The 20,331-nt window shown below is 48.0% G+C and overlaps 2 protein-coding genes across 8 annotated transcripts in view; one reads left to right on the plus strand and one right to left on the minus strand.

Moving 5' to 3' along the window:
- Positions 1–6,477, plus strand: part of PPP2R1B (protein phosphatase 2 scaffold subunit Abeta) — a 35,126-nt gene extending 28,649 nt beyond the window's left edge. For 3 of the 6 annotated variants that reach the window (XR_005835084.1, XM_040631232.1, XM_040631236.1), the window contains one exon: positions 2,943–3,878. Coding sequence is in view for 5 of the 6 variants with exons in the window: in XM_040631232.1 (XP_040487166.1) it covers positions 2,943–3,008 (66 nt within the window). In the remaining variant the exon portion in view is untranslated. Of the gene's footprint in view, positions 1–2,942; positions 3,879–6,159 lie in introns of those variants that run through there. The other 3 variants (XM_040631233.1, XM_040631234.1, XM_040631237.1) reach the window with 3 other exon arrangements.
- The window catches only part of SIK2 (salt inducible kinase 2), a 149,680-nt gene continuing 133,226 nt past the window's right edge, over positions 3,878–20,331 (minus strand). Inside the window, exons 9-15 of one of the 2 annotated variants that reach the window (XM_040631230.1) lie at positions 18,772–18,936; positions 10,469–10,697; positions 9,729–10,013; positions 9,416–9,579; positions 8,574–8,684; positions 7,808–7,899; positions 3,878–5,067 (exon numbers count right to left, since the gene is read on the minus strand). In XM_040631230.1, coding sequence (XP_040487164.1) covers positions 5,043–5,067; positions 7,808–7,899; positions 8,574–8,684; positions 9,416–9,579; positions 9,729–10,013; positions 10,469–10,697; positions 18,772–18,936 — 1,071 coding nt within the window. In that variant the 3' untranslated portion in view covers positions 3,878–5,042. Of the gene's footprint in view, positions 5,068–6,501; positions 7,135–7,807; positions 7,900–8,573; positions 8,685–9,415; positions 9,580–9,728; positions 10,014–10,468; positions 10,698–18,771; positions 18,937–20,331 lie in introns of those variants that run through there. The other variant, XM_040631229.1, reaches the window with a different exon arrangement.

Consider the following 20,331-nt stretch of genomic DNA (forward strand, 5'->3'; position numbering starts at 1 on the left):
GGGGCCTACCATGCCTGGGTGGGGCCTGAACTGGCATCAGTGGAGGCAGGGTGGTGAGTTGGCTGCTGACACTGTGTCCCTCTGGAAGTGTGGGCAAGTCCTGGGCCCTTCTTGGCCTGACAGAGGCCTGGGGTCTGGGGCTCAGCTCTCCCTGGCCCCCTCCCCCTCTCCCTGGGCCAAGCCTTTGGCTCACAAAGGCCACAGAAGGGAAGGATGTTCTGGGGCATGTAGGTCAGGGGCCTGACTGGCTAGCTTTGGCCAGGCTCTGCTGGCAGGTCTGGTATTTTGGCCTGTTTCCTGGGGTGGTTTTTGGCAACACAAAAATGATGGAGAAATTTGGTGGGAAAGGGAAAAGTTTGTAAAACATTACTGAAATTGAGTGCTTTCCTTAAAAAAAGAGGCAATTGAAACTCAGTAAGTTCTTGGGTTGCCCAATAGGGCACCAGTCTTTGGGGGTAGGACTGAGCACCTGTGCATGGTGCTGGGCAGCACAAGTCAGTGCGGAGGGCTCTGCTCTCCTCCTGCCCTTGACCGCCCCCTGCACCAGCAGATGATCTCTGTCTGGGAGCGGTCTTGGTTCTATAGCATGGGCTCAACCGGAATGGTTTGAGTGAAACCAGATCTCAGTTGAATTTGCTGCCAGGAAGTAGGATTTAATACTGCCCTTTCACTTGGGGTCTGGTACGAGGACGAGTCTGAACATATAAGAGTGGCCGCTAACACCTCACAGATTCTCTATCACCAGAGCGCCCTGGGGGGGGCCGCAGTGTGCACGTTGGGGGAGCGCTTAGGCCTTCCGCAAGCCCTCGGGATGTGCTATTAGGAGTAAGGAGCAGTGTCTGGCTGGGCCCTCAGTTCCACCCCTTGCTCTGTAGCTGGCTTGAACTTGGGGAGCCCAATGCGCCTGCCTCCCCTCTTCCCACTACAGAGGCCTTAACCGGCCGGGCTAGGTCTCAGAATCCGGGAGCAGCAGGCAGTGCCCGGCCCGCGCCTTGCTGATGCGCAGGCTGTGGTTGGCTGTGCTTCCGTCAGCGTTCTGCAGCGGCTAACGTGTACTCAGGCGATTTCAGAGCAAGGTATTATTTACCCTGCTGACGTCAATGAGAACATATTATCCACTGTCCTTTTTGTAGCCTGAAATGAGCACCAGAGCTCAGGGAACACAGCCACCTTCCATACTTTAAAAATTCCACTCCCGGCCTGATGAGGTAAAGGCCCTATCTCCTCCGTCTGACATTCATAGCACCCAGGCTCTTAGAAAACAAGTTTTATTTTAGTTGAGTTTTAGGTTGGAAACATAAAAACAGTACATTTTCCTCGCAGAACATTACCCCATGTAAATTACCATTTGATAACAAAGATAATTTATTAAACTGCATTTTAGGTAATTTTCTAACATTGAGGAACAGGGTCCATTTTGATCTTTTTCACACTGGAGCTATTACGATTTGCACTCAAAATACCAAAGCTGTTGAACTCACCATTTTTTCTTAGTAATTAAAAAAAAAAACTACAGATTTTTATCAAAAGTAACTTTCACAAACCAAACATCCAGCAAAGACCACCCTCTTTTCAGAAATAAGCAATCTTGCCCTTTCTACAAAGTGCAAATATCTCGATCACTTTTATTTCATAAATTGCAGTCCCCAAAGAGAAGCAAACCTTTTCTTCTGCGTTTCCCTCCAGAAATTTTGGTGGAGGCAGGTTTCTTTCACCATCAGCAGTGGGAAGGCATGGCCCCTTTGATTTCCTTGACTGAGCAAATCTCGAACCTGATAGGCCCCACAGCCAGCAGTGGGTCTGAGTTCACTCTACTTGCTCGAGGATAAGAATTCCAGACTGGGGTCTTATTCTTCCAGGATGTTCTTTTGTACTTCTATTTTTACAGCGCCCCTCTACCTACCCACTTTGCCTCTGGGAAGACAAAGTATTCAAAGTATGTTAATTGTTTTCCCTCTCAAAGTGTCTAATCAGCACTTGTATTTGATGGACCTTGACTGGAGAGAAATGTTAACCCCTTCTGCAGGCCAGGCTCCTTTCCTGATTCTTCTCCTAGGGCCTCCTTTCAGGGGACTGGGTCTGTTGCCCTGCAGTGCTGAGCCAAAGCCCTGCAGTTTGGCCCCTTTGCAATCAAGGAAGGGTGTGCCCTTCCACCATAGACTCCTCTAGGAAATTACTATGTTGTGTGACTGGGAGAAACTAGACATCTTTGATGTGAGCCTACGTTTCTGTAGTTAACTGGACCCTGCAAGGAGGGCGGTCTGTGTCTCTTGAGCCTGTTCGGCACGGCTGCCTGGGGGTCACCTCTCCCCCCGCAAAGCCAGGCAGCTGCCAAGGGGAGAATATAGTTGCGGGGACAGAGTCACATCCACCCAGTGCTTAACTAAGATGCGGGCTTTGTTTATATAGCTGTTGGCTTGTGAGGAGGGCAGAGAGCGCCCAGGGAGAAGCCCGAACCCCCCTGAGCTGGCCCTGGCAGCTCACCTAAACTCCGAGAGCACTGTCCTAAGAAGGGAGGACTGTATGTGTCCAGCTTATTTCACAGAATCCTCGTGAGGCTTAGAAGAGATTCCTTGTGAAATGTTCGGTGAACTAATGTACCGATCCGAACTGTTGCTCCTTGCAGACAGGCACGCTGACTTGGGGCAGGAGCTGTCAGCTGTTCCCCCCCCCGCCCCTGCCATGGGCTGTGCCCCTGGTGTTCAGTCTGCAGGAGGAGCGACCCCCTCCCCCTGGTGCCACCAGGCAGGTGGGACCACACCACTGAACCTGTCAGACAGACACATGCACTTAAAGCATCTTTGTCCAGTTTTCAAACGGAGGCAGATGATACTGCTCTTGTCTTCCACACACCACTCTGAAGATCAGTTAAAATTTCCAGAAGCAGAGCAATCAAAGACCCCTGCCTATGCAATGACTCCAACTTACTACCTGTTCTCCAGTTTGTCCCTTTGATGTCTAGGCACACAGAGAGCGAGCGGCTCGGGTGGTCTCCGAGGAGGCAGTAGAGGCGGCCCGGTTCAGGGGTACAGACACGGCCAAGGTAAGTCCCTCGCACGGGGATTCCACAACTGCTCCGCGGGACCAGTGCGGTCAGAGCACCCTCTGTATTGTCTCTAGAGGAGGAGGACTGTGGAAAAGAGATCTGGAGGATGAATTTTTTTTTAAACCCAAAAGGTGCTTAGGTGTAACTACGGGCCAGAGGCTTTTGAATGTAATCCAGAGCTGCCGGTTTGCTCACAGAGAACTCCGCGCAGGCCCATAGCCCTGGGCTGCCGGCCCCTGCCCCGAGGCCGCTGGAGCCCCCCGGCCCCTCCTGGCAGAGCATCCCCTCTTCTTGCTGACTCCAAGCGTTCCCCCCTCTAAGGACAGGGTGGCACAGGCCCTCCTTCTCAGAGGTGGGGGCAGACCAGTCACACCCGAGGGACTCAGGAAACAGCCTAAGTGCCTGGCAGGGCTTTATTTCTGAGGAAGAGAGGGAGTCGACTTTCTCCTGCCTGGGAGGTGAAGTCTGATACAGAAGGGAAGGGGTTTTGTTCCTATCAGAACAGCGTCCCTCAGCACCCTGTCCTTGTCCTATCCCATGGGCCCCAAACGTTTGTCTCCAAGTGCATAAGGGAGAGGGGTGGCTGTAGGGAACCTTCTACCCCCAGGGTCAGTGTAGCTCCCCGGGGACTTTACAAGAGACTACCCACCTTTCTGCTGTGGTAACGCGCTCTACTTGCCTTACAGGGACCAGCATATCAGTTGCACGTAAATACTAGAGACACACTTGCCCAACTGGAAATTGCAGAACTAGTGCATTTTTCCCAAAGCAGAGACTAAGACCCCTGGATTAAAAAAAGAACATAAAAAAATAAAGTACCACACATATTGCACTTTTTGCCGAATGAAATTTTTACCTCACGTCCATCTCACCAAAGTCTCTTCAGGGGAGCCTGGTTTACAGGACACTGAAGCTCATGATTACTGTACAGTAGTGCACACACTGCTAATGTGAAACGAACTGGAAAGAAAGTCATTATTTCAAAGTAGCCTCTCGTAAAAGGAGCGGTGCGAAGCCTTCTTAGTGTTTTAGTGTGTGTGGAAGCCGCTCAGAAGTGTCGAGGTCACCGGTCAGGGGACAGAGCCACGGGGCTGGGAACACACTTGACCGACCGTCACCAGTCTCCTCTCACCAGCTTACATTTCAGTAAAGATGGATCGTTACGGAATTTATCGATTTCTGCTTGAAATGAGAAAAGCAAACAGCTTACGCCACAGGGCCGGCAGGGCGGCTCATGCTCGGCTGCAGGGCCGGGCCGTGCTGCTGCTCTGGCGGCCCACCCCCCGCCTGGCCCCTGCTGGCAGCTTCCCGTGTCTAGTGTAGGCCTTCCACCGCCACCAGCCTCTCCGCTGTCCCCTGGGTCCGCCTCACGAGTTGGCCACCGCTCCGCGGGTTCCTGGCCTTGGAGGGGGGCGGGCAGGGGCAGGCATCGGTGTCGGCCTGTAAGTGCTGTTCCTGCCGTCCCAGTTTCAGACTGGCAAGCATTTTAATTTCATAAACATGACAGCACTTCTGTAGTATGTTTTGGAAAAATATCCTTTAGTCTAAACAAATCAAGCCCTATTTCATAACTGGCTTCTTTTGCAAAGACTGAAAACAGATTAGCGATCTTAATGAAAGGCTCGCTTAAATGATCTCTATTTCATGAACTCATCAATCCTAAGTATGAGAAGGAGTAAACAATCCGCAGAAGGAACAGAATTCATTCCTGCTGGATTTTCATGAGTTGTTCAATCACAAAAGCGACACTCCTCCACGGGCACCCTCTCTCACACCAGACACGTGCCCCAGCAGAGCGCTTCTGCGGCGCCCGTGGGAGCCCACCGCCAGGACTGCCCACCTCACCCACGCCGGGAGGGTTGGGCGGGGGCCCGCTTCACCTCACCTGCCTGGACACCCACTACAACGAGGAAAGGCAACTTAAAGGTGTTTCTAGATGCAGCATCAGGGTAGCGTCTCTCTCCTTTGTGCTTGTGACGCTTTGTGCTTAGCGCGTTCAGCTGCTGCTAGGACAAGCCATTCTACAGGACAGAAACGACAGTCTTGGTCAAGAACACTGGGTTTGTAACACTGGGATGTTGCTGTCCAAGCAACAGGTTGTTACTTCTAGGGATACGGTTAACTAGCTGTTGCATCTAGCTTTTACTTACTCTGATAAGAGAATTGTAAGGGTTAAGGTTACGTCTTCACTAGTCATAGAACGTGTTTGGCAGATGACCTGCTAGATGGTTAACACATTTGTGGTTTTAAATATTGCTGTAATACTTGAACATTTCGTTACAAGTCAAAACTTTTAAGGAAATTAAGAATGCGATTCCCACACGGTGGAAAACAAACTCCGAAGTGACTTTGGATTTAGCATTGACATAAATGGAAAACTTGGTTTCTACAGAAAAGAAAGAATTAAAGCATGATCTGGAGGGGGGAAGGCACAGCACTACCACTTCACATGGGAGATCAAAGTTCAGGTTTCTTGTCCTTCAAATTCCTAAGCCCTATATGAAACTGGCCAAATATACAAAGCTCAATAAACTAGTAGCAACAGAGTATAAAGTCAAAGCAGTTTTACATTTTAAAAGAGACATTAGGTCCTCTAGAGACCAACTGCCCCAGACCAGCTGTCTACACAAAAGACTTGGCAGGAAGAGCCCATCTTCCCTTAGCCCAGGGCTGCTGCTCCCAAGGGCTCCTCATGGCTTGCCCCCCCATCCCCTCTGCACTCGTCTCGAGGGTCTCCAGGGGACAGCACTGGAGCCCTGAGTCCACTCTGTACCTCAGGGAACCTTCGGAAGAGAGGTGTCACTGCTCCCAGGTGGACGACTGCCTGCCTCAGGGGTCAATGCCAGCCGTGACTTAGTGGCCCCTGAAACAAAGCTCACGTTCCACTTCTTTGCAGTGGTCTCGGGGACGTCCTGCAGCAGCGGCTTCAAACTCAGGATTCAATGACCGAGCACAACTCTCCTTCATTTCCTGCACATCAGAGTCCATTACATATTCTTGATTTGCCTACAGAACGTGCTGCTGCTTGGCTTCAGTGAAAAATTTAGTGTTGTTTTGTTTTTTGTTTTTGTTTTGCCCGTATCTAATGGCACAGTGTTTCCTGCTTCCACCAGGGTTTCCCTCGATAACGAACTGGCGCCGTTCTACAGAAGACCTAGGTCTGGAGGTCGTCTTCTAACAACATCTGTCAGTGCCTCCCGTGGGAGCTGGCTCCACGTGACGCAAGGGCATGAGCTTCAGCTACGACTGCGCTCCAGCACTTGCCTGGAGGACGGTGGTGGGACAGAGCCAGGAGAAAGCGACATGTGCCCGGCCAAGGCCCCCTGGTTCCAGTTGGACAACTTACTTTTCCTCCATTTGGGAGAGGGCAGGAAAATAAGCTTTAACTTTAAAAGGCTGGAATAAAAATAGAAATACACATTCTTCCTTCACTTGACCCGCCTCACTTCCTGTGCTGAGGTTAATTTACCAGGACGTAGCCACTGTGCTGTGGGTCCACAGCCTCCAGCATTTCACAATCGAAGAGTCCGGGGAACTCTGCGAGGGCGAGAGGGTCGTAGCTGGAGGGGGCCTCCTGCAGTCCCGAGCTCCGGGGACAGTCCTGTGCTGCTAGGCCGCTCTGCGGGGCTCCATCCATGGGGTACTGACATGGCGAGGGGTAGTCTGGCTCTGGGGAGGCGGACCCTGGCAGCTCGCAAGTCTGATAGGAGAACGGTAAGGGGGCCGGGGAGGCCCCTGCCCGCTGCGGTGGGGGCGGCGGGGGCGGCGGTGGCGGCGGCTGCTGATGCAGGTGTGCGGGCAGCGGAGGCGGCCGGGGCCGGGGCGCGGAGGGCAGGGGCTGCAGCTGCAGCTCCTGGTACTGGCCGAGGAAAGGGCTGTACTGCATCTGCTCGGAGGCGGGCTCCAGGACGGGGCTCAGGGGCTGGGGCAGGCTGAAGGGCGGGGGCTGCGGGGACGGCGTGGACGTCTCCTGGCGGGGCAGGGGCAGCTGCTGACTCGGTGGGTACGAGCTCTCGGCTATCTGCATCTGATTAAAGTACGCCTGCAGCTGAGACTGTTTCTGGAGAAAGAGTCGCTTCTGTTGGAGTCTAAATTGGCAATAGCAAAAGAAAGAATTTCAAATCTTCCTCAGTGATGGCAATTTTATATAAATCCAGGATCAGTCCTCCCACTTCTCTTTTCCACAGCAGCAAAAAACCCCAAAAAACCAAAAAAACAAAACCAAAAAATGGGGGTAGGAACCAACTGTGTCTGGTTTCGTATACCTGACATTTGTCCCCCAATTCTGATGGATCCCTCAGTGCTACAGTGAATTCTAGTTCATTTGCTCTGAGTTTATGAAGCGAGAGGCTGATTTCCCATCTGGAGTGTTTTAAAAGCGGGGTAATGCCTGGCCTCTGGGGGTGGATGGATTAGGGTAATTCTGCATTGGCCAAGCTGCTTCTCCTAGTGAGGCACGAGGACACGAATTACTGCAAGAGATGACGGAGGCCCTCTCTGCAGCAGAACCCACTTACACTGCTGTAGGTCACGGATTCTGAAAGCTCAGGTCTAGTCATAACCCAAAGGGAAACACTAGAAGGTTAAGAAAACAAAGCAAACTTAGGCCTGCTGTCTCCTGCCAGCCCCATCTCCCGCGGACACTGGACCATTGCACCAGTGATCATGTCTTGAAACCGGTGTCCCAGGAGAGGCAAACGCCGGGGGGACAACATATCCAGTGTCCTGAAGTCTTCAACAAAGAAGGGGACCTGCTCTCACCTGTGTTCCTGCAGCTGCTGTTCGAGGCTCCGTGGTGGTTCTTTACAATAAAGCTGACAGGTGTTCTGGGCTTTTGACAGAAGGCTGGGCTTCTAGAAGAGTAGAAAAAGAATATGAGCATGACAATATGATGTCATCTAGGACGCAGTGTTTGCCTGGAGGACGAGGCCAACTACGTCCACCCGAATCTGCGCAGGGTGAGGGCGTGGGCATGCGCTCCCTGAGGCCCGACAGCACCGGATCAGTGGGCCTGCACGGCCCCAGCTCGGACCAGCATCAGTTTTTCCATTTCTCAGAGTCCTCTGGAACTACAAGGGTCAGAGCAGCGAAAAACAATGAAAAGACTGTAGTTAAATCTTGATAGCAAAGTGCCCACTGAATGAACTGGGATCTGTATCATTTTTAAAGATTTTCAGTATTAATGTAGAGAGCTGATATTAAAATTTTGTTGGCTTAGAGTTCCATTTTATTTTTTATTCATTAAGAGGCATAACGTTAGAAGCAAAGAAACCGGGTTTCTCATTCCTACCGTGGCATTCTCCTTTCCTGGGGCCTGAGGACAAATCCTTTTCCACTGCCAATATAAGCATAAGGCTAAGTCTGAACATGTTTCTAGAAACTACAAATCCAGAGTCAAAGCTACCTGCTTACGGGGAAAAAAGCAGCTACCCTAAATAATTACCAAGCAAAATAGGTTTCTGCTGTGCAGAAAAGCAAATTCTGGACAAGCACAGTGAGCTGGAGTAACAAGAGGGAAGGGCCCCACCTGGAGTCTATGCTGTAGGTACTGGGCCTCCAGGCTCTGGCGCGGGGAGAGCTGGGGACGCACGCTGCTGGGCACAGCAGAGACCGTCTTCTGCTGCTGAGAGACTTCCTCCTGAGAAGCAACGGGGATGAAAACATTTTCAATTCTCCATGTGGGAGAGACTTTCAATTCTTTGTTTAAGCACCTTGGCAAATGTCCAAGAGGAACTCCAACTCTGTAAGACCTAACACTCAAAGCTTTTCACATAACTTGTAGGCTGAGGGTTCATCACTTTGCAGTGAACGATTACCTAGTCAGTAGTGCAGCAAAGGCTCTTGATGTCACCAGGAGGCCATGACCTTCATGTGAGCATCAAATGCTAAAATATCCTTGATGCATTGAAAACAGGCTCAAAATAAAATATGTTGGATAAACAGTATTTTTTGGTCATTTTTAGCATAACTAATCCACTTACAATATGTGATGAAGTGGTATCACATCAAAACTAATGGCAATAAGCTTTGCATTTATGTTACTATTTTTAATTTGTGTGTTTGCTGGGGGGAGGGGAGTTCGAGGACGCTATAAGAAATCATTCATATAAAATCTGCCCTATGAACCAAACATAGCTTGACAGTGTCTACACCTCCTTATGGTACTAATCACCTGGGACCAGTGTGGACGGGTCTAACCTGTGTGTGGCAGGTGGCAGCAACACGGAAAGCTTGCAGGCTGCGAGCTCTTCAAAATGACCTGTTTGCTCCGGGACTCCAGTAAATCCTCGAAGTAACAGGACACTCCTTCAGGACAAGGTCATGCCCCCTACTCACAGAGCCCCTGTGGGAAGGGCCCGAGGCACCCACCTGAGGGCAACTGCCGGCGAGGTCCTGGAGCTGAGGAGCCGCTGGTGCCACGTCAGGGTCTGCCTCGGGTCCTATTTGTTCATACAGCAGCTGCACTTTGTTCAACTCTAAGATTCCTTTGGTTCTGGCCAGATTCTGAAGATGTTGTCTAAATGCCACAATTCCTGAAACAGAGAACAATGACCAAACAGTTTAAATAAATAAAACATAAGGCCTTTTGGCGACCAGAGGTGTGAAACCAACATGGCCACAAACCCCCTCGAGTCCTGCAACAGGAGAGTTTTACGAGCCACAAGACAGAGCGTCCGGTCACCTTGGGTGAGGGAGGTATCTGACGCCCTGCGGCCCTCTCTGAAGCTCACTGGCGACCTGTTGTGGGCCTCTCGCTTCTGGGAGCTCAAAGCCTGCATGGCTGGGTTGGCAGGTCTCAGGCTGATGAAGGGAGACGTCATGCGTGGGGAGGGCTGATTGGCTAACATGATGTCCTTAAGGGAAGGGTTGTCCTCCAGAAAGTTCAGGTCCCTCTGAACAGACCCCATATCATACTCAGAGTCCACACTGTCAAGGGAGGGGTTGTCACTCATGGAGAAAATTTTCCCTTTAAGAAAAAACAAAAAAAACCAAAAGAGATAAGACCAGCAGCAAACAGCAACTTCTTTGAACATGGGATACAGAGCATAACCAGCTTGAGTTTGCACAGCTAGGACATCCTTAATCTCCACTCTCCACCCAAAACACCTTTCCAGATATTTCTTACATGTCAATTTAATCAGCTTTGAATAAATTTAGTGGGGTAAACACCCCAAAACCTTTGCCCATAAGATCTCTGCCACTCCACAGCAGCCAGAGTCCCGACGGCTCACACAGCTCTCACACAGACCGTGGCGGCGGGGCAGCCAGCTCAGATACTTCATTTTAATCCTTGGTGGCTGCTGTGCAGACCTAGTTCTATAGCCTGCTGACCGTGGTCCATACAGGAATAAGATGCGGTGTCATGACTTTCTCGGAGTTTGTGTTGTGCACGCTCCACCCGGTGCTTCCTGGGTAGCCTACCTGAACCAGGCACCACGACCAGCTGATTGGTCACTTCTGACAGAGTGTGCCGTCTCTGCCCACTGCGCGTGGACTGGAATGCATCGAAGGCCTGACTGGGATCTTCCTCAGCCTCTCCCTCTGTCTCCAGCCCCTCATCGATGGAGGTCTCCATCATGTTGCTGGGCAACGACTGGCACCCCTTCCTCACCAGGACAGGAGGCACGGGGTCCAGAAGACAGCCATTTACCTGAACGTCAGTGGGAGAGGATGTGTGAGAGGAAAGTATCAGTTGTTGCTCTGCTGAGACGTTAAAAAAACACAACCCACAAGGGAAAAAATGTCAAGACTTGTGGCAAACTCGAAATTAAAATATTAAAAATGTACATATTTGTTACTAATGACAACATGTAGATTAGAAGTTAAGGCAAGTCAACTGCAGCCCTCAGAGACAGAAGCCCTTTATGACCCAAACTGGCACTGCCTCCCACATTTCTCTGAGTCATCATTATTACAATAAACAATTTTTTTAGTGGTTTCCAGATGAATAGGGATATATTAGCTTGAGGCCTACCAGTTATTGTAATTATTTTTTTAAATAAGGAAAACGATGAGGGGGAGGATGAGATTAAAAAAAAAAACAAAAAACAAAAACCTGCATGGCTCATAGCTAAGAAAAAAGAGTAGCCACTAGCATTCTTCTAATTTTCAACCACAAAACATTCTGGAAGGTTCTAGACATACTTTTATGTTCATAATTTAAGTACCTGCCCATTTGATTTAGTCTTTAATTGGTTCTCTGTGCCCGGGGAATGGAAAAAAAGAATTCTTTAAAGACAGACTGATACCGCAAAAAGGAGTGAAAAAAAAATTGAAATGGCAAACAGCCAAAGTCTTCCATTATAGAATAACAAATGACTCACAGCCCCAAAATTCCAGCAGAGGTTAATGAGCACCAGTGCACTGAATTCCCTCTCCTCCAGCAATACGCACGATATCTATAGCTCCTATCCCACAGGGCGAGCTCAGCACAGCTCCCGAGCGAGCGAGAACCCTGCCCTCCCCTGCAGCTGCCCAACAAACCAGCCAGCGCGGGCAGAACCGGCAGACAAAGGGGAGTTGTGGTTGCGAGTTCTCCTGGCTGGTGAGAGCCCCGGCGAGGAGGCGATTATGTACTTCATGACTGTAACTATTCCCCTGTGGAAACCAATCCATTTTCTCCTGGGAAGAGCTGCTCCGGAGCAGTCACAGGGCGCGGGGCGTTAGGGGGTGCCCTCACCTGGAATACACTGGGCAGAACTGTTTCCTCTGGAAGCACGAGGAACGCATGTATGTGAGAGGTGACGTGGGACACCCCAGTGCCAGACACAGGGACAACTTTCCTCTTATGGCAAGCAATCTGAAGGCACCGCAAGGCCCTTTATTTGGAAAAGGAGACTGTGGGTGACTCAGAGCTTTGTTTGCTTGGGGGAAGGGAAGGTTATTCCATAGAAACTGTTCTGGGGCTGTAGCCACTACTTGGATAAGGTGGCTAGCGCATGACAGGGTTTTAAAGTGACAAGTGCACATTTAACAGGAAGAGTGGCAAAGGCTTTCTTCCTACACTAAGACCAATCTTCCCCACATGGCATCAGAAACAAAAATTCTGAAATCTGGCCAGTGATGCTCATGCTCCCCTTGGCCCTTCCCTAGGTAGGTGTCCCTTGTCTGGACACTTGGTAGTTGCAGGAAAGAACGGCTCGTGGGGAACTCAGAGTCATACCTGTAGGTCCCTTAACTGCCTACTAATGCAGTTGTCGAAGAACAGCGAAGGATGATTTAGAAATGAACAAAGCAACACAGAACAGACTGGTATTGAGTAAATATCTACACTAAGCATTTTCACAATTTTTTTTTAAAAGATGTAATTTATTTACTTGAGAGAGCGAGAGAGCACAAGCAGGGGGAGTGGCAGAAGCAGGCTCCCCATTGAGCAGGGAGAACCTGATGTGGGACTCGATCTCAGGACCCTGGGATCATAACCTGTGCCAAAGGCAGATGCCTAACTGACTGAGCCACCCAGGTGCCCTGCATCTTTATACTTCTATAGCCTGTTAAAATTTTATCAGATATTTCTTACAGTATAACCTTACAACCAGGTTATTTTTTTCTTAATAGAGAGCAGTCATCTTTTTGGGAGCACTCAAAAGAACTTGCAGTCCCCCTAAACTTACATTCTTTTCTTAAATTCTCTGCTTATAAGTTATCTCCTTCTCTAGACTACAACAGGAATGATGTCTTTCATTTAAAAACGTTTGCTGAATTCAATTTCATCCTGGGAAACAATGATCTGGTTTTGGTTTTTCAGATGCTTTTTGATGATGATTAAATCAGAAAGCACCATGGGGGGCCCCCACTCATACATAGTTAATAAGTGTGAACACCTTCAGCTCTAAGTTCATTTCCTGAAATAGGTGATAGTCACGACACCCTTGCCTGCCAATTTATCCAGGGTCTTGATAGAACAAATTCAGCCCAGCATTTTGTGACTGAAATATTGGGCTGATCTACCTATGTGATCTAAGCTACTAGAAATAAGATCTTTTATTTTAGGAAATAATCTAGGCTGACTGTAAATTACAAGACTTCATGATACACGGGTGAAATGGACATTTTACAATACATTGTTTTTGTCTTTCCTTAAAGTTCAACTGATTTTTTTTTTTTTTTAAAAGAGAGAGAGTGTGAGCGTGGGGTGGTAGGTGGGGTGGGCAGAGAGAGGGACAGAGAATCCCAAGCAGAGTCCCTGCTGAGCATGGAGGCAACACAGGGCTCGATCTCACTACCCTAAGAGCATGACCTGAGCGGAAATCAGGAGTTGGACACTCAACCGACCGAGCCGCTCAGGTGCCCCTCAATCGATCACTTCTAGTAAGAGACCTCATTGCAATAGGCAATACACATTCAGAAGTCAAACTGTGAGAAATTCTGCCATTAGTTAACACCTGAGTCGACCACAAAATACAAGATTCTAGCACAAAAGATTGGTAGACTGTTAGGGATTGAATGTTTGTGACTCAACCCCCATCTCTCACCCCACCTCCTCCACCACCAAATTCATAAACGGAAACCCTAATCCCCAGGGTGACTGTATCTGGAGACAAGCCTCCAAGGAGGAGTAGTTAAACTGGGATCACAAGGGTGGGGCCCTGACTGGTAGCATCAAAGTCCTCATGAGAAAAGATACCAGGAAGCTCCCACGTGTATAGCCCAGCTCGTGCTCTCTCTCCCTCCCCATGTGAGCACAGAGGAAACACCATGGGAGGAGGGAGAGAGACGGTAGTCCTCTACAAGCCAGGAAGGGTGTCCTCACCAGAAATAAAATCGGTCAGAACCTTCATCTCAATCTTTAATTTTTAGCTTCCAGAACTATGAGCAAATATATTTCTGTTGCTTAAGCTCCCAGTCTGTGGTATTTTGTAACGGTGGCCTGAGCAGACTAAGAGAGCAGACCCATGCACAATACTACCAGTGAACTTGGAGGCTGAGAATGTGGCTTATTTCATCTGTATCCTCAGCGCCTGGCAAGCTGGGCACATACCGAGGAGGTGCGGGCTCAGACCTCAGCTCCACCACTTCTCAGCAAGTTGTTCGACTTCTGTAAAGCTCAATTCCTCCCATGTATACAGTGGTTTTTTTGGGAGGATTAACTAAAATATCGCACCTCTTATTATTTCTTGACCAAAGAGAATGCTTTATAACAATAAAAATTTTAAAGGCAGGAGAATAAAACTACACCATTTTCTTTTAAAATATTTTTTACCACCTCGAGGAAAATTACAATAAACAGATAACCAGGTGAGGAAGAAAGAACCGGATAATCCCAGTTCTAGAAATTAATCCTAAAGAATTAATCAGAGGTATAGTCAAAGATTTAAACACAAGGACATTCACCTTCTGAAGCACATTTAAGGATGCCAAAAAATTTAAGTACCTGATGTCCAAAAATAGTAATCAAATAAGGGTACATCTAATACAATATATTAGGCTGTTGTTAACTTACGCTTTCAGATTTCATGATGGGGGAAAATGCTCTTGATGTTATCTTATGTAAAAGCAAGATACAAAATTACATATAATAGAATATAATTTTGTTTTAACAAGTCTACCTGCTGACTGAGCTGCTCTACCCTCACCTACCCACGCATCTATAATCCACTCTTAGGAAACATGCCAAAATATGGCTATCTTTGGGTGGTGGGATTATGAATAACTTTTTTTTATCCCTCTCTGAATTTTCCATGTGTGATTCTGACTGGTTTTTTCAATTATTAATTAAAAATTCAAATTCAGAGGTAAAAGTGTTATCTCCCTTTTACAAAGCCTTAGAGGTATATCCTTCTCAGACCTCTTCTTATTTAAGAGGAAACAGACCTGGGACACTTTTATTTTCCCAGCTCAGCTACCCAGCTATGAAGGAGCCTGGGAAATCCTTTTATTATAATTTTTTTTTTTTAAAGATTTTATTTATTTATTTGACAGATATAGAGACAGCCAGCGAGAGACGGAACACAAGCAGGGGGGGTGGGAGAGGAAGAAGCAGGCTCCCAGCGGAGGAGCCTGATGTGGGGCTCGATCCCACAACGCCGGGATCATGCCCTGAGCCGAAGGCAGACGCTTAACTGCTGTGCCACCCAGGCGCCCCTTTTATTATAATTTCTAATACAATGTTAAAAGTGATTAAGGTGTGTGTGTGTGTGTGTGTGTATAAAATGCATTATTCCTATATCCAAAGGAAATGAAAACACTAACTCAGAAAGGTATCTGCACTGCTGTGACCACATAAGCAAGACATGGAAACAACCTAAGTGTCCACAAGCAGATGAATGGGTAAACAAGTCGTGCTATACACACATGCTGGAATATTATTTAGCTGTGAAAAACCAAGGAAATCCTACCATTTGCAACAACAGGGATGGATCTTGAAGGCATTAGAGTAGGTGAAATAAGTCAGGGCCAGACAATACTATGATCTCACTTAGGTGTGGAATTGACCAAACCAGAAGAACACAGCCATGCTCACAGAAACGGATCAGGCTTGTGGTCACCAGAGGCGGAGGGCGGGGGAACTGGAAGAAGGTGGTCAAAAGGCACAAACTTCCAGCGATAAGCTAAGTACCAGAGACGTGCTGTAGGACATGATGACTACAGCTGATACTGCTATACGGTAGGTCAGTTTTAAGACAGTAAATCCTGAGAGTTCTCATCAAAAGGAAAATTTTTTTCTCTTTCTTCTTTCTTTTCTTTTTATTCTATCTACACGAGAAGATGGATATTAGCTAAACCTACCGTGGTTCTCATTTCACAATATAGGCCAATCAAACCATCATACTGTATGCCTTAAACTTGTATGATGACGCAGCCAATTATTTCTCAACAAAACTGGAAAGAAACTGATTATCCTCAAAGAAACCCTTAAAAGAGAAAGACTGCCCCTACAGGGTTTGTGCACCTGCCCCCCGCCATGGTCTGTCACCTGGGGGTCTCAGTTCCGCTCAGAGTTGGGTGGCTGTCTCAGAAAGGTGGTAGTTTTTGGAGGAACCCCAAACCAGTGTTTCAATGCAGACTCCCTAACGGATTTTACTGACAGTGTTAAGACTTCTGGGAGAAAAGGAGAGGTAAAATCTGTGTGAGGGACAATACCTGCCACCAACTGGGAGTAGAAACGAATGAACAATACATTCATTTAGGAAGCATCTTTTGGAAGACAAAAAGTGGGTGTCCCAGTAAATGCGAGTGAAGCGATATGAACGGAGGTATAGCTCTGACAGCTCTGTATGCGTGCACTTATTGACAGGCCCCCAAAAAGGAGGTCCTAGGGAGGGAAGAGGGACAAACATGTTTCCCGACGTCAGCGAAATGGCCCACAGCTAAGACCAGTGGATCTGTGGATGTGCGTGGCCTGGCTGACAGCCAGCGTGGCGCTGCCGGTGTGGGTGGCTGGTTCCAGCGCGGCCCCGCTCTTCCTACAAATGCAAATGCCCCATCTAGCTACTGCCTTTATCTTTCACAAAAATCATTCATTTCCTGTCTGTTTCCTAGTTACGGTAACAATCACAAGCTTTAAAAATAGCTTGCCCTATATAATACAGCAGACAGTGCCCAATCTGTGTTTCAGGCCCGATGCCCTCCCAGATAAGCTCTCCGCAGAATGCATTCTAATTTTTTCAAGGGAATTAGATCTTAAAAATAAATGAATTCTGTTGTCCCAATTTATAGCTACATTTCTAGGTGAGAATGTAGAAGTCGATGAGGTGACTGAACACCTATATGCAACCACAGGCAGAGAACAGACTGTCCACAGAAGTGGCCTCGTCTTCAGGGACATGGACACCAACTCCTCACCGTCAGCAACTCAGCCTAACACCTGCTCGGGCAGCCTGGCCTCAGGCTGCCTTGCCTACGGTTTAGCTAAACACATCACCCAACCTCTGAATCAGCTCTACCTCCAGAGCTCCGTTTCTGAAAATGGCACTTACCCTCCCAATCACCTAGGCCTAAAATACTGGTGTGAGTTTGGACTTCATTTCTCTGGACCCTAATATTCTATCCATTTTAGCTGCACAATCTCATTTCTCTCATCCCCTCCTCTGCAGTTTCCTGAGTGCTAACCTCGTGCAGGGCCTTGCCACCTCCCCTCTGGACACACTGCCCTGGGCTCCCACTGTCCCTGTCCCCATCCAGTGCAGCCTACGGACCTACCAGGCTAATTTCTGAAGCACAACATGGATTTGAGGGCTTCCTTGACACCAAAGACCTTCACTTGTTTCCTGCTACACTGAAGAAGTGCCTGTGAAGCCCTCCGTTGATGATACTGGAATGCAGTCTTCCACCGAGGACCGCAGCCCGGAGAAAAAGCCCACGTTCTTGGGCTTGCCATTCAGAGTGAAGCTATTCATCTTACTTCACACAACTCCCCTTCGTCTGCGCTTTTCCTCACACACACACTGAGCTACTGCTCTTGGATGGACCTGAGTTTCCCTGATGTTTGCTTGCTCAGACTTTCCCCTCCACCAAAACGCCATCCAGCCCTATTCTGCCCACCCCTCAGTCCCCAGCTCTGACAGTTAACCTGGAGCTCCCTGACCCAACCAGCTAAAAGCAACCTCCCCCGCCTCCTTCCAGGCTCGCAGCGCTTGGATCTGCGCGGCTTCGAGGGACTGACGGTACTTCATCACTTCATTCGCCACCTGGTGCACCGTCTCTAGTTACCCATCATGTTTCCTCTGCTAGACTGTGAACTTGGAGGCCAAACTAATTTCTGAGTTATCCTTTATTACCTAAAGAGGCTAAAAAGACAGGAAATCAACGAGTGTTTATAATATGCCAAGAACCTCACACACGTTATCTCAGTTAGTCCTCTCAAGAGTCTCACAGAGTTGGGTGTTTCATTTTACAGAACACAGAGGTTCGAAGCAGTCACCTCACCCAAGTTCACACAGCTGGTGAAGAACAGAGTCTATTCTGAACACGCTCCAAGGTCTGCCCATTAATACAAGCCTCTGGACACCACTTGATGCTAAGTAGATAAAACGTGGATTAATAAGCATCCCTTAAATGAGAGAGGCTGTCATCTTCTATGTATTAAAAGCCAAGTTCATGCAGTACACAGGGATAAACTTATGTCCTTTATGTATACACAAACTGGACCAAAAAAAACCAAAACAAAAATACTGAACTGGGGCGCCTGGGTGGCTCAGCCGGTTAAGCATCTGCCTTCAGCTCAGGTCATGATCCCAGGGTCCCTGCTCAGCAGGGAGCCTACTTCTCCCTCTGCCCCTGCCCCTGCCTGTGCGTGTTCTCTCTCTCAAATAAATAAAATCTTAAAAAAAAAAAAACAAAAAACCGAACCAATAAAGATGGCTCATCACTTTGTAGCTGCAACAAATGTGCAGAAAAAAGGCAACAATAACATACAAAGCCCAACTCAGCACAAAAATTACATTTTTGTTTTCAGAATTACTTCTTCTCCTTTTTTTTTTAAATCCCACACCTATGAGGGATCTAGAAACTTGAAGAAGGAAGGGACTGGTTAAGGAAAGGGAAAGGAGGATTTCGGAAAGTACATATAAGGTCTGACGAGTTACACAACAGCCAGAACGGTAAGATGATGCTGAGAGCCAAGCTTAGCCTGAGTATTTTTCTCAGGTCTTCTGCACAAAAACAACACTCCTGAGTGACTTGAGGAAATGACAAAGGTCAACAAAGCCAAAGTACAACACTTGTGGACCGAAGTGAGGGCCCGGCCAGCCAGCAAGCTCAGAGTCTTTCAAACATGTCCATACCTTTGGCGTGTCGACACACTCTTCTTCCATAAATGCGGCTTCCGCCTGGCAGCCGGATGCTGGGAATGAAAAGGCCTCCACGTTGGACGCCTGTGGGAGGAGGGCAGACCGCATCAGCCGCACGTTTGGTGAATGCATGGTCACCGGGAGCCCCACCGTTTGCGCCTGAAAACATGGCAAGAACAGTTTGGGAACGTTAATACTTTCCACACAAATATACAATTAGTTGGAATAAAATAACTCTTCCTGGTACAATTAAAGAATAAGTGGTAATTTGTTGGAACCCCAGAAAAAATTCGATAAAATATATATATATGGGTACGGGTACTGATGTGACGCAGTCTCAGTTTCGCTCCTGCTCCACAGTGACGCGCCTAACTTTCACACAGACAAGAAAGGTGGTCTCCGTAAAGAACCTAAGAATGTGTTTTTTTTTTTTTTAATATTTTATTTATTAATTTGACAGCGAGAGACAGCCAGCGAGAGAGGGAACACAAGCAGGGGGAGTGGGAGAGGAAGAAGCAGGCTCCCAGCAGAGGAGCCTGATGTGGGGCTCGATCCCAGGACTCCGGGATCACGCCCTGAGCCGAAGGCAGACGCTTAACGACTGAGCCACCCAGGCGCCCCAGAACGCTGTTTTTTTAATTAAACATATATTGTCTATATCCTTAAATATGTCATCATGGGAAGATAAAGAATAAAAAAGTTCCCGCGTGTCAGAGCTCAGAACTGAACCGGGGGTACACACACATAGACACACACACACAACTTACCCAGAACACAAGTGTACTGCACTTTGTTTTTCTGGTGGGGTGAGATGGTGTGTATTTCTTGACAAGGGTATGTATGCAGAGGAAGACAACAGAAGCGGCAGCTACTTGGAGGTGACAGGAGTGTCCTCCTTCCCAGGAGGTGCAAAAACTGAACACAGCCTGTTGGCCCAGCAGAGAGCGAGACGCTCATTGCTGAGCAACTTATGTTCTGAAGTCAACCTACTGGAGAAAGCTCCAGATGGTTTTAAGCCCATTTTTATGTCTTGTTTGTTAAGAATGCTAAGTAAACAAACATTGCAAACTCTTCTTTTAAAAAATCACATAGGGGAGCCTGGGTGGCTCAGTCGGTTGAGCATCTGACTCTTGGTTTTGGCTCAGGTTATGATCTCAGAGTCATGGAATCGAGTCCCAAGTCAGGTGTTCAGCAGAGAGTCTGCTTCCCCTCTGCCTCTCCGTCTCCCTCCACTCCTGTTCTCTCTCTCTCAAAAAAATAAATCTTTAAAAATATAATAAAAAATCATATAACAGAGAATCTTTCTTTAGGACAACTGGCAAGGATTCGGTTTGATGTTTTTTGGGGGGGCAAGGATTGATTTTAAAGATGAAACATAATCCTTCTTTCCCATCTCTTTAAAACTAGCAGAATAACTAGATATCTTTTGAACATAATGGACACTGCCAAACATTTAAGAGAACATACCAGTGTCTAAGAGGCAGAGGAATAGTCCATTTTTTCCCTGCTATAATCACTTGAAGGGACACAAGGTGGTGAGTTTTAAATTCAAAC

This window comes from Ursus maritimus, unplaced genomic scaffold, assembly GCF_017311325.1.
Source record: "Ursus maritimus isolate PB19 unplaced genomic scaffold, ASM1731132v1 scaffold_16, whole genome shotgun sequence".
In the NCBI taxonomy this organism is placed as follows: domain Eukaryota; kingdom Metazoa; phylum Chordata; class Mammalia; order Carnivora; family Ursidae; genus Ursus; species Ursus maritimus.